The 13,017-nt window shown below is 42.6% G+C and overlaps 1 protein-coding gene across 3 annotated transcripts in view; it reads right to left on the reverse strand.

The window, feature by feature from the left end:
- Positions 1 to 1,379: 1,379 nt before the first annotated feature.
- LOC109965942 (AFG3-like AAA ATPase 2) overlaps positions 1,380 to 13,017 on the reverse strand; it is a 15,065-nt gene continuing 3,427 nt past the window's right edge. For all 3 annotated transcript variants that reach the window (XM_020610386.1, XM_020610385.1, XM_020610384.1), the window contains exons 3-17: positions 11,240 to 11,308; positions 10,503 to 10,636; positions 10,269 to 10,418; positions 10,106 to 10,180; positions 9,666 to 9,790; positions 9,313 to 9,586; positions 8,911 to 9,048; positions 8,274 to 8,427; positions 7,739 to 7,846; positions 7,038 to 7,163; positions 6,852 to 6,962; positions 4,988 to 5,103; positions 4,175 to 4,375; positions 3,591 to 3,785; positions 1,380 to 2,720 (exon numbers count right to left, since the gene is read on the reverse strand). In XM_020610386.1, the coding sequence (XP_020466042.1) occupies positions 2,481 to 2,720; positions 3,591 to 3,785; positions 4,175 to 4,375; positions 4,988 to 5,103; positions 6,852 to 6,962; positions 7,038 to 7,163; positions 7,739 to 7,846; positions 8,274 to 8,427; positions 8,911 to 9,048; positions 9,313 to 9,586; positions 9,666 to 9,790; positions 10,106 to 10,180; positions 10,269 to 10,418; positions 10,503 to 10,636; positions 11,240 to 11,308 (2,216 nt within the window). In that variant the 3' untranslated portion in view covers positions 1,380 to 2,480. The remainder of the gene's footprint in view (positions 2,721 to 3,590; positions 3,786 to 4,174; positions 4,376 to 4,987; positions 5,104 to 6,851; positions 6,963 to 7,037; positions 7,164 to 7,738; positions 7,847 to 8,273; positions 8,428 to 8,910; positions 9,049 to 9,312; positions 9,587 to 9,665; positions 9,791 to 10,105; positions 10,181 to 10,268; positions 10,419 to 10,502; positions 10,637 to 11,239; positions 11,309 to 13,017) is intronic.

Here is a 13,017-nt window from a genome sequence, read left to right on the forward strand (position 1 = left end):
CAATAATGAAAATAAGTTAGATGTAGATATAATAAAATCCTTAAATAAATTGGGTACAACACATTATAATGTAGTTGTAAGCAGATATTTATCTAATATCTTTATGTATTTAATATTTTTCCTGATGCTTCTTCCTAAGGCTTTGTTGGGACTTCACCATCCACAGACTTCTCTTCAAGGATGATGAAAGGGGGGGGTCCTGTTGGGCGGAATGGGTTGATGTTAGAACTTGTGTTGTGATACCGTTTTCTTTTCACTCTCTGCGAGGCCATGTTGCAACCTTTTCATTTGCTTCTGCAGTTCCTAAAATAAAGCCGATAGACGACAGGACCTGCGTTCTCCTCCTCGATAGCTAGGTGACGGCGCACAGCTGGCTAGTTAGCTGCACAAGTTTAGGACAGGGTTAGGCCAGCTCCTCTCATCCAAACCAGCGGAGCGCTACATTATCTATTAGTAATAATAAATTATCAAGCAAGTTATTTTCATATATTTTGATTATAAACCATGTCTGATACAGGTCCATGTCACTTAGTTGTGCATACAAATGCTTGATTGATATTTAAAAAATGTTTTAATTCTTACTAAAATCAGTTCCCATGACCGACAGATTATCAAAGTTACTTAGTTTGACTTTATTAAACACATTTACATGTTATTGTTTCATACTGCATGTTTAACTTAATCACTTTTATTGGCCAAGTATGTTACACACACAAACAATTTGTCTCCTGTACAATTGGTAGCCATCTGTGGCACCAACTCACACACAAACTGATGGCAGGGTTCAGTGTCATGCCCAAGGACACTTAGACATGCGAACTGGCAATGGGCATCGAACCGCAGACCTTCTGGTTATGGGATGACTGCTCTAATCCCAAGCCACAGCCTACACTCAGTTGTAGCTTAGCATCAGCTGCACACAGTATACAGCATGCCAGCAGTAACTGATTACTAATCAATACCTGATCAGCACAGAGGGCAGCTCTGTACTGCTTTCAAAGAACCAGTGTGATCGCAATGAAGACAGAGGGGCTGTCTTTTTTTAATCTCTGAAATAACCAGTCTCTAAATCTTCCAGAACACTCATTTCATTCAGCTCTGTTTGATAATCAAAAAGATAATCACTATTTTCAAGATCAATATCGGTCAATAAACAATGCTGCTGTTTGTTTCAGATGTTTAAATAAGTTTTTCAACAGTAGAACCTCTCTATCAACCCCTTCAGGTCTGTACACAATAGCTTTTGCTGCAGGACTGTGTCCTTATGTGTGTGCTGAGAAACATCTAGAACTTTGCGTTGGAACAGAGGTTTTACAGCTCAACATCAGAAGTCTTTCTAAGTTCTCATCAAGGAAATGATCCAGAAACTGGATTGTTGAACAACCTAACAGAGGCGTATGTGATGTAGTAAATCTAGAACCCTGCTTTGGAACATTTTGGTGATACAGAACTTTCTGTTGGACTGAGGGTTCAAGAGCTCAGTGTAAATAACGATTCAATAACTGTTTATTAAAAGTTCCCAGCACAAAAGACCGTGGTAATTTTCTACAAGACGGAGAAGGGGTTCTACAGGGTCCATAGGACAGAGGCAGTGTATCAGAACCCAGCAAAGTAAAGAGAACAGATCTCCGTTTAAAATATTTCTGAACTCAATGAGAACTTCTGAGGATTCAGAAATACATTTATGAACGCGAGTCTTCTAGAAGCCAGAGCTGCAGGGAATGCTGGACCTTGACACAGAAACTGGTTGGACAACTGATGAAGAACATCTAGAACACTGAATCTAGAATATTCCTTTGGAGGGTTCCCTTCATATAAACTCTGTAAGGTCAGAGCTAAAGTGAAGGTTCTAGAACAACAAGTAAAAGGTTTGCTTGAACAAGTGTGATAACATAACTCCAGAGGGAAGGGTCTAAGAATTCAGCCAGTTAGAGGGCTCTAAACCTCGTAGATGGAGACCAGGTGAAATATAATTTCAGATAAGGTTCTTGAAACACTGGAGGGTTTGGTCATAGTAAGAGTTACAACATAAACCAAAAATCCAACAGAGTGTTCTAGATTGCAATAGGGTGAAGAGTTGCTGTTGGTGCAGAATGCCAAGAAATAGGTTCTTATTGAGCTCTTGATGTTTATTATAAGTCAGGAGGTTCTAGACCTTATGGATGGAGGCTATGTGACTGTAAAAACCTCTATAAGCATGACTCTAGACCTATGTAGGAGGTTTGGGTCATCGTTTGGGATGGTGGTAGGACCCAAATATGCAACAGAACAGGAATTTTATGACGTGAAGATCTGGTGTTTTGTGCAGAATTCCAGAGAGAAGATGCAAAGCTCTCAATATTTATTCAGGAAATTAGTGAGGAGGTTGGAGACCCTATGATTGATTGTGATGCAGAACTCCAGACAGACATTATCTTAAACACGACTGTGATGGGTCTGTGTTTGCCGTGCAGTAGAACCCAGATGTCCATTAGAACACTCTAGAAAGGCATTGCCCCAGAAATCTGGCGGGCCACCTGCTCGTCCTGGCTCTCCTCCTTGTCCTTCCTCTCCCGATTCCAGTCCTTCAGACCTTCTGGCAGTGTTGTGTCCTCATCCTCACCTCCAGTTCCCTCCACAAACTCTTCATATGTTGACTTCTCTGCGAATGGCCGTTTTCCCAGCAGCTCGACCATGTCGTTCTTATCTATAACCTCCTTCTCCAGCAGCCGCAGCGCCACCTAGAAAACACCACAAAAACGCAAAGAACAAGGTCAAATCTCTGTTCAAAGCAAGTCTATTTACTGTTACCCAAGATCCTGATATGGAGTCATGGTTTTAGAGTTTGTAGAGTTCTCAGCACAGCAGTGTTCAGAAACTCAAAGGGAGGGTTCTATTTGTCAGATCTGGTTTTAGGTTGTGGGGAAGAGATTTGCCGTTATAAAACAAGATCAGAGAACAGAAATGTGTGTTGTGAATGGCCTGGCTGCTTTGAAGCATGGTTCTAGGCAAATATCAGGTTCTTTATGCCAGAGCTGTTTCTAGTTTATGACAAAAATGTGTTATAATAGTAGATTACAGACCACCAGTTTTAGACCTCAGTGTTTACTGTGAATGGCCTAGATGGTGAACCTTGTTTCTAAGCAGCATTCTCAATCTGAGTGAAAGCTTTAGAGCTTCAGATCACAAGTCTCTCAGCACAAAAATATTCTACACCTCAATAAAACATTTTAACAAAAAGCACACAACAATGAGAAAACTCTACAAACATACTCTGAGTGACCGAGAACCTTTTGTTGTAAAAAAGGTTTTAACATGGAAAGAGAGAGTTCTCCGCACAAACTTTCAAGAACTCAAATGTCAGGGGTCAATGTTAGTTGGGGTTCTGGGTGATGCGAAAAGGACTGTTGTAGTTATACATTTTTATAAGCATGTGTGAGACTGCGTGTGCTATCAATGACCTAGAACTCATTTTGTAGAAACACAATCCTGCAAAAAGGTTTAGAAGAGAATTCCTACAGTTTTCTGAAGGCAAAGTAAAACCCTGTCTCACATCTCTTGTAACCTGTTATCTCTGAGGACAGTGCAGAGGTGGTCTAGATCACTGGTACCTTCTCGACCTCTGCCTTCTTGTCGCTCAGCAGTTGGTGGGTTCTCTGGTAGGCTTCACTGATGAGGGTTCTGACCTCTGTGTCGATGAGGCGAGCTGTAGCTTCGCTGTATGGTTTCTCCAGAACCATCTCACCCTGCCGGGGCACATCGAAGGACACCTGACCCACCTTTGCATTCATCCCAAACTGCACGATCTGCAGTAAAACACAGAAACCAGGAGTTATACAGGAACCTAATCAGGCCCCACAACACAGACTCCTGGAACACAAACTACGACAGGATTAGTTTTCATCTGGATCATGTGATTCCTGTTTACATAGTTACAAGTTGGCTGCAGCTAACAATAATTTGGATTGTTAATAAATCTGCAGATTATTTTCCTGATTAGTTGATGAGTTGTTTGGTTTATTAAATGTCTCAAAGGCCAAGGTGATGTCTTCAAATGTGTTGTTTAGACTAAAATATGAATATTTAAACTCGACCTGGATGAGTAACAGAACCCCATGAACAGATTAATCAATTAAAAAATTATTAATATAAGAGGTGTGATACTGCAGACCTCAGATCCTTTGTCATCTCTGACCTGTGCATAGGCGCTCTGGGTGACCTTTCGGAGGTCATCCTGAGCTCCGGTGGTGATCCGTCCAAAAAAGATCTCCTCAGAGACCCGCCCCCCCAGAGTCATACACATCCGGTCCAGAAGCTGCTCTTTGGTGTACAGGTACTGCTCTTTGGGCAGGTACTGAGCGTAGCCCAGACCCTTCCCTCTGGGGATAATGGACACCTGCACAGGTGACAACACAATCTTGTGCTGAAATAAACTGTAGTCAGTGTGACACTGTTGGTCTGGTGCACAACCATGAACACAGGGATTTGTCAAAGCAAATGTTTACATGCGATATGATAAATATGCACACTCAGTTGCCAGTTTATTAGCTAGACCAAATTGTTTGGCCTAGCCTCACTGATGTCAATGGAGTAGAAAACATATATACAGATACTGTGTATTCTTGTTATTAGTGCTTTACACAATAATGGCATCATATGAGCAGAGACATGGTGCCAAAATAACCTGCATGTTGCTGGAATAAAAGGTGAAGACCTGGACCTGACAGTAAAATACTGAGCACAGTGAAGCTAGTAAAAACCACACACGGGTTTCTAGACAGAGACTGAAAAAGAACAGCTCTGCTCGGTTTGATCTGCCATTAGTCTTATGAAGAATATTAACCTGAAAACTAAACAACATGGTTTTTCAGGCTCGAGCTGTGACTGCCGGTTTTTGACCTTGAGCAACAAGAGCCTGAGACTGCCTGCTTCACAGAGACTAGTCTGAGACAATGAGGGTGACTTGTCCCCTCAGCAGAGCAACACTGTCATTTCAACTGAATGTAACCTTGAGCAGAGGGTCAGCGTGCTCCAGGAACCATCCAGCCACAGCGTGACCTGCTTCGTGATATGCCACCGTCTTCTTCTCCTCCGGCTGCAGGACCTGAGTCTTCTTCTCCAAACCTCAAGGACAGGAAGATGGAATTATTTAAAAAAGCTTTCAAAGTTAAAGCTGAGTCCTGAGTCCACACATTGAAACTTACTGAAAGCAGCAGAAAACCTGAACTTGAAAAACACGTCGGACTTCATTTCAAAGAAGTTACAACCACAGTCTGACTATTTCACACAGGGTCAAGTACTAAGTGTCCTGGTGCCAGACCAGTCTGAGTGTTTCTGTATGTGATGGTCCAGTAGGGGTGTCCAATACTGGAAAAAAAAGTAGATCTGGATATTTTGGGGATTTTGTTGATGACAAAAAGCAGACTATATTTTGCATCCTTCAAAAATGTACTAGCTTACTCTTACCGATTGCTGTCAATTGATTAAAATATTGAATCTAGATTAATCACAATTGTCCACAATTAAATTGCACATTTGTTTTATCTAAACAGTGGTGGAAAGTAACTAAGTATATTTACTGAAGTACTGTACTTAAGTACAATTTTGAATTGTCTGTACTTGCGTATTTCCATTTTCTGTTACTTCAAACTTTGACTTCACTACATTCTATTGTACTTTTTACTCCATTTGATTGAATTTGTAACTTAAGTTACTAGTTACTGTTCAAACCAGATTAATATGAAAAAAATACAATGGACCAGAGTCAGCAGTCCACCTTCACCTGAAGGACAAAGGACATTCTTTTGATGACAGTGAAGTCCAGATCCTCTCCAGAGAACATCGCTGGTTTGAGAGAGGAGTCAAGGAAGCCATTTTTGTCCAAATAGAAGACCTTTCACTAAATATGGGTGGGGGACTCAGACACAACTTGTCATCCATCTACAACTGTTTTGAGATCTCTGCCCAAACATTTCCACCCTAATTCACACCAGGACCATAGGCATCGGTCCACAAGTGAGGGTTCAAAGACAGGTAACGACTCACCAATAACAGACCCTAACCACTCAGTTGTTAGAGGACATTGTAGGATGTGGAAGGACTGAAACACCACCCAGTGGGATAAATTCCTCCTGCCCACCACCAGTCAGACAGAACTGATGAAGCCTCTTGGATGAGACGTGAAACATCTGCTACCTAAAACTATATCCAGATGCCTTCTGCTAAGTTTTTTCAGCATGCTACGACCTGGATGACAGTTTACGTGGACATATGAAAAAAAACAACATAATTATCAGACCTCATTAATCTGTGGTGAAACATTCACAAGCTACCCAACAGTAATTCAAATTAAATACATATAAGCTTGTTAAAACTTGCCCCGTCAAATCATCCGACAATTCTTTGCCCTTTCTTTTCTCCATGCTCAGTGTGGTCCACACAACACAAAGGCTGAGTCAACCTTTCTCCATTTTAACTGGTTTCAAATGTGATTTCTATATTGCCAGCACCCGTTGACTGCTACAGGTGAGTTTCATTACAAATTAAAGGAGCATCACAGGCTTGAAATACAAGTATTTCTGATGAGTTTGAAAAGGTGTCAATAATTGTCCAGTCCATTTCTGGAGTTCTGTGTGGAATGTGTCAGATTTGGCTTTTTTCCTGCCTTTGTGTGCTGTTCCAATGCAAACAAAGAAATAAACATGAGAATACCAAAGAACTGCTGGGGTGCCAATATTTTTGGCCAAGACTGTATATCACACACCCCTATGGTCCAGTCCTCAGTCTTGCCAGTCTTTTGAGTCACTCTCAGTCCTCTGAGTCCGTCTCAGGCTGGTCTCAGTCCTCTCCGTTTGGGCTCAGCCCACTCTTACCTCCAATGACTCTCTCGATGGCCTGTTCAAAGTGTTTCTGGTTGATGGCATCTGAAAGGTGGCGAGCGGCAATCAGAGCTGCCTCATTACACACATTAGCGATGTCAGCACCTGACAAATAACAAGAAGATTAAACCCAGAGGTAAGGGTGAGGTTTGCTGGAGGACAAACGAAATCCAACTTTACCTGAGAACCCAGGAGTGAGGGCGGCCATCTTCTTGGCTAGAGCATCTTTGTCTATGTCAGCCCCCAGCTTCAGAGGACGCAGGTGAACTTTAAAGATGGATGCTCGTCCTTTGATGTCAGGGGGACCTGAGACACCAGAACACAGACTGTGATGACCAGGAGAATGTTGGTGTTATTACAGGTCTGATTTGACAGACAGAAAACCACCAGCATCCAGAAGAATCTGACAAGAAGGTTAAGGACTTCATTATCTGTTTTACAGGGTGAACACTGTGAAAATGTTTCCTCATCTGTTAAAAAATAAGATGTCACCCTTTGTCCTCATATATTAATTCACCCATCACACAAAAGTGTCCTTCATTTTGCTGAGATAGCAGGACAATCCAGCCGGCTATCTCAGAAAAAATGTTTTCACAAAACAGAGGGTTGGTCTCTTTGTTTCGAGAAAAGAAAATTAACCCATTAGCTAAAAGAAAATGTTAAAAAAAAAAAAAATGCAATCAGCCAGTGTTCATTATACCGAGGGTAATAACCCATTATCTGCTTTGCACTGAGGTTACCTGGCAATTAACTGTGGATCTGAAGAAAATGGGATAAAAATAAACTCCTGATCACCAGATGAAAAAACTGAAACCCTGTTGTCCTGGTGGAGACATAAAAACCTCACTTCAATTACAGAAGTCATCCCGTGAGTTTCTCACCGATATAAATCTGCCGGTCAAAGCGTCCAGGCCTCAGCAGGGCCGGATCCAGAATGTCCGGTCTGTTAGTTCCTGCCAGAACCACAACATTGGTCGCTGTGTTGAAGCCTAAAAAACAAAAAAAAAAAAACAAAAAACAAAATAGTGAGGAGTGAGACCCCGTCACTTCACTCTCATCAATGAAGTTAGGAACCCAAATAACACAGAAACTACTCCTTTACCTTTACTTTAAAAAAAAAGGCAGCATTACTTCATTAAGGCACAGATTAGAGATGTTTTCAATAGCTAAACCAAACGATTTCTACATTTGTGAAGGAGGCCTGAAATCTGCACCATAACTCAAATATTAAAGCTGGGACTGGGCCGAACTGGGGCCAGTTTACTGCTCTGAATATCTGTATGTGAAACTGTGTTGCACACAGAAGATCACACTACTGCTGAAGACCGACACCCAGAGATCCGTCAGACAGTCCCCCTTCAGTTGAACCACAGCTCTGACATACATTGCAGATGTCCCATGATTTCCGGCACCCACCATCCATCTCCACCAGAAGCTGGTTCAGCGTGTTCTCCTGCTCGCTCTGTCCTCCAAAATTTCCTCGTCCTCGCTTCCGTCCTACAGCGTCGATCTCGTCGATGAAGAGGATGCAGGGAGCATTCTTCCTCGCCATGACAAACAGATCCCTCACCTGCACAGGAAGTGACGACATCAGAGAAAGGGTGTTGCAGTCAGATGTGAGGGCAGATGCAGCCCAGCAGGTGTGAGGTAAGCTTAACTTAGCTTTTAATATAAAGGGACTGTGCTATTGAGATTAAAAAGATATTTCACTAAAAATGAGAAGTTAAAATAAAAACAGCAACATCTAGAATCAATTTATCAGTAAATAACAAACATGAGAAAGCTGAAGAAACGCGACGAAGTGAGGGTTTGTGGTTAAGGTGTTTATGGGTCCAATCGGGTCTTCACCAGAGACCCCACTCGGGTGAAGACCCGTAGCTTGTGGTCTCATAATTTGAGTAAATCAAAATGTTTCATGAACAGTTTTGAGAACACATAAATCACCCGTTGTCCTGTTTAATCAGTGTGTGAACATTAAATCTGAGTCATTGCATTGAGTGTATTTTTGTGTTCTTAGTGTTTGTTTGAATCATCGCCTGAAGCTGCTCCTCACCCGGGCTGGGCCGACGCCCACAAACATCTCCAGGAACTCTGAGCCATTAACAGTGATGAATGGCACGTTGGCTTCCCCGGCTGTCGCTTTGGCCAGGAGAGTCTTTCCTGTTCCTGGAGGACCGGTCAGGATGGCGCCCTGCACACACAAAGTATACAAGCATTAACATAAAATATTAATATAAAATACCCACTGATACACACAGAGGACCTCAGATTTTAACTGCTGAAGACCTGCTCTGGACCTTACTGGGACACATTGTTAATGTGGACATTGAGACACTTCTCCACCTCTGGAATGTTGCTCCCACAACCCCTCGGGGATCTGCCTCACCTCACAAATGTCCCTACCATAGAAATCTCAGCCCCTCCCCCATCATGGAGCTCTTGCCCCCTCCCTCACCTTGGGGATCTTGGCACCCAGGTCCTGGTACTGTTTGGGATTCTTCAGGAAGTTGACGAACTCCATGATCTCCAGTTTAGCCTCCTCACAGCCTGCTACATCTTTGAACTTCACATCGATCTCATCTTTCAAGATTTTCGCTGTCGTCTCGCTGACACTGAACAGACCCCCCATCCCCCGGCCAGGACGCCCCGCCCCCGCTTGACCGCGCCGCAGCATGAGCAGCAGGAAGCCAATGATGAGTACCGTGGGGAACATGCTCAGTAGAAAAGAGCTGGAGAGAACATGTGAACATCAGGGTAGAAAAGTAGAAACCGGACCACATGTAAACCTGGACTGATGCTGGTTCTCACCCATCGCTCTCAGTGGAATAAACCACCGGCAGTCTGTTCTCTCCCTCAATGCCGAGCTCATACTGAGCTGTCTCCAGGTTCCTCTCAAACGTGTCCACGCTGCCAATGTTAAACCACACATACTTCTGAAAGACACAAAGAGAAAGACTGAATCTGCTGCTTCACTTTATACTGGTTTACTGGCAGGGCCTGAATTCAGCAGTCACGGCAGCGACAGTGTTCACACCCTTGTCTTTCAAAGCCCATTATCAAGTCATTAACACATGCACAAATTATTTCCTTTTCTGAAGATTAACTAACATTACAACCACAAATGTATGAGCTGTACACCACAACTCTTGTGTGTTTATCGTGTATAGATCAATAGCCAGAAGAATCCAAGAGGTCAAAGTGAAAATAACTTCTTTCCGACATGGTCCCAAGGTGAGTCTGTCACTCACCCCATCCACAGGTGTCTTCCCTGTCGAGAAAACCACTTTGACATAACGCTTGTTGATAACTTCTAACCGATCCACCTGAGGAGGAACAGTGGACAGAGGTTTCCTGAGTGGGTCGGTACTAACACAAAGAGAAATAAAAGGAGAAATTTAATTTTCTCCTCACCACTCCTTTGGACAGGTAGTTGTTGACAAAGTCCTTCCAGGTGACCTCGCGCCCTCCGTCCCTTAAGAAGTAATAAGTGACAACGGTCCAGAACGCCACTCCACTCCAGAAGAATATGTGAAACTCTTTATCGTCCCAGGGAATGTCACCCTGAAAAAAATACAACCTGAGGTCAGGCCACCTGTGTGACCAGGTGAGCACAGGTACCATCTGTCAGACTCTTTCCACACTGACCTTCTGCAGGCGGCTGTACCAGTGCGAGTCCTCCTTACGACCTCCTCTTTTTCCTCCTCCTCCTCCTCCTCCTCCTTCGGCTCCTCCTCCTCCTGACTGCCCAGAAGCTCTTTGAGCATTGGCAGGTTTGGCCTCTGAAAAACAAACAGCATCTCTAAGAATAAAGTAACGATCAGAAAACACATGAATTAAAACACACTAGACTGGTGTCGACATCACCACTTGCCTAAAGGTTCAGCAAATACAGCACAGAAAACAGATGCATGGTACAAGCATTAAATCACGACTTCACTCGGTAAACACATGGACGTACCATCCTCCCACGATTATCTGCCAATCAGATGTCAATCAAATGACTTAAACTGCGATCAGGTTTGTTTACATTAAATATGCCATGTACTCCTGAGGAAAATGTTGCATTAATGCTAAAAGTCTTCACTTATAAGAACAAACAAACTAAGAATCTACAAGAAACAGGAAGTATGTTGTCATGAATTAACTGGGTTACACTGTGAGCTGCAATGCAAGCAGATTTACCTCACCAAATTTCTTAGCCTCTTTCATCTGTCAAGGTGGGCCTTTGAGCAAAAAAAGTCAGGAGACCCTGGTAGTAGGTGTCATTACAGCAACCCTTTTTGGTTGACCTGGATCATTTGTTTGAGGCTGGAAAGGTTTCAGTCACAGGTTTGTCTGCAGACAGTGTCAGTAGAATTAAGTTGAAGTCAGTAGGTTTCTACCTTTATTTCCTGCTTCAGCTTCAGAGTTTTTTGGAGTTTTCTGACCATCTGGAAAATATTTTTCAAAACCTGAAGAGAAAAAAAACAAAACAAACACACATTGTACTGAACTAGGTTTGGACATTTCAAACTAAAATATTAGGGATGCACAAAAGTCGATACCAGTATCAGGTACCAGGACCAAGAACACCCTCTAATATTCTCCTGGTACCACAGATACCAATTGATGACAGCATTACATTAACCTCACGCTGGCTGAGCCAGTCGTCAGGTGGCAGAGAAGGAATTTCAGCAGTTTGAGGACATTTTAAGATAAGTGACGATGACAAAAGTAAAGTCGACTGCGTGCTCAGCTTCTCTGCTGTGTGCACGCACGCCACTCTTCACTCCTCGCGACCACAATGCCTGGTCCCGTTCACCCCTCTAAAACCACCACGGTGCCCATTATGCTAATTGTTGTGGACTGCTGTGAATGGGAAGAAGACAAATGCCGACCTAATGTAGTTACCAGCGGAGTCTAATGAGCTGTGTGTATGAAAACGGGTTGGATCCTTGTGGACATGGAGGCTGAGACCAGCGAGCTCTGCAGCAGAGCAGCTGTGAGTCCAGCAGAGAGGACTGGATGAAGCCACAGGAAGCAGCCGCTTTAACTTTAGAGCTCCAGCCTCATTAAACATTACAATCTCTGGCTCTGATAACATGCACTCCTAAACTCTGACAGTCTGGTCTGTGAAACCGTTGCACCCGAGCACAGGGTCACGCTCCTACTGAGGCTAAACTCCACTGTTGTGTAGCAGGCTGCAGACATTCAGTCAGGTACACGATACTCAGTAGGAACGGTGGCAGTGCTGTTTGTTATCACAGGAAGTTTTCAGGTAATTTACACAGCCTCCTGGTACACAGGATATTCTGTTTAATCACTATCTGAAAGCAAATCTCATGAAATTAAACTGTTTCTAAAGCTACTGCACTTTTTAGGGCTGGGCGATTGGCCCAAAATTCATATCCTGGTATAATTTTTACGTGTCATGATATACCTCTTACATCCCGGTATTTCCTTGTACACAATGTTCAGTTAAATTCAAAGTCAAAAGGCATATGTGATATTATAAGAATGTTTATTAACAGTTTTAGAACTGAACATTTTAGAGCTAAGACGCTAAGCTTTTCTTGTTTTTAAACACTCACTGGTGTAAATGTCACCGTTAAATAAATAAAAGACAAAATTAAGTCCACAGCTGTACAAATAAACAATTTTGAATAATTAGGAAAATAAATATTCAGCTATTAATGTCAATAAAATAAACTGAAAGGGGATGTCTTAACCCTTTTAACAACATAAAGAAAAAGAATCTTCTCATTAATAAATGACTGAATTTACAGTCATTTATGGTTTAATCTGTTTGACAGCCTTAATTCATATTTTGTATGTAACTCTGTATGACAAAAATGATTAAACCTCTAAAATAATGTTCTAAAATGGAAATGTCAGAAAAAGTATCTTTTTACTTGAATGGTGAGCAGAAAATCTATTAGAAGACTACAAAATGTTAAGATATACTCCCATATTTGTGTATGTTGTTTAATGTTGCTGCGCACCCCATAAACACAGTCAAGCCAAAAATCCATTAGACCACCACTCATCAACAGCCAGATGAAGACGGTGACCAAAGCACTGCATCCTCCACCACCCATTCATTTCCACTGCTTTGACGATGTTGGCTCCGTTGTCCGTTGTAACAGCAACTCGTCGCTTTTCTTTCAGCTTCCAGCCCAAG

This window comes from Monopterus albus, unplaced genomic scaffold (genome assembly GCF_001952655.1).
Source record: "Monopterus albus unplaced genomic scaffold, M_albus_1.0 scaffold105.1, whole genome shotgun sequence".
NCBI lineage: Eukaryota > Metazoa > Chordata > Actinopteri > Synbranchiformes > Synbranchidae > Monopterus > Monopterus albus.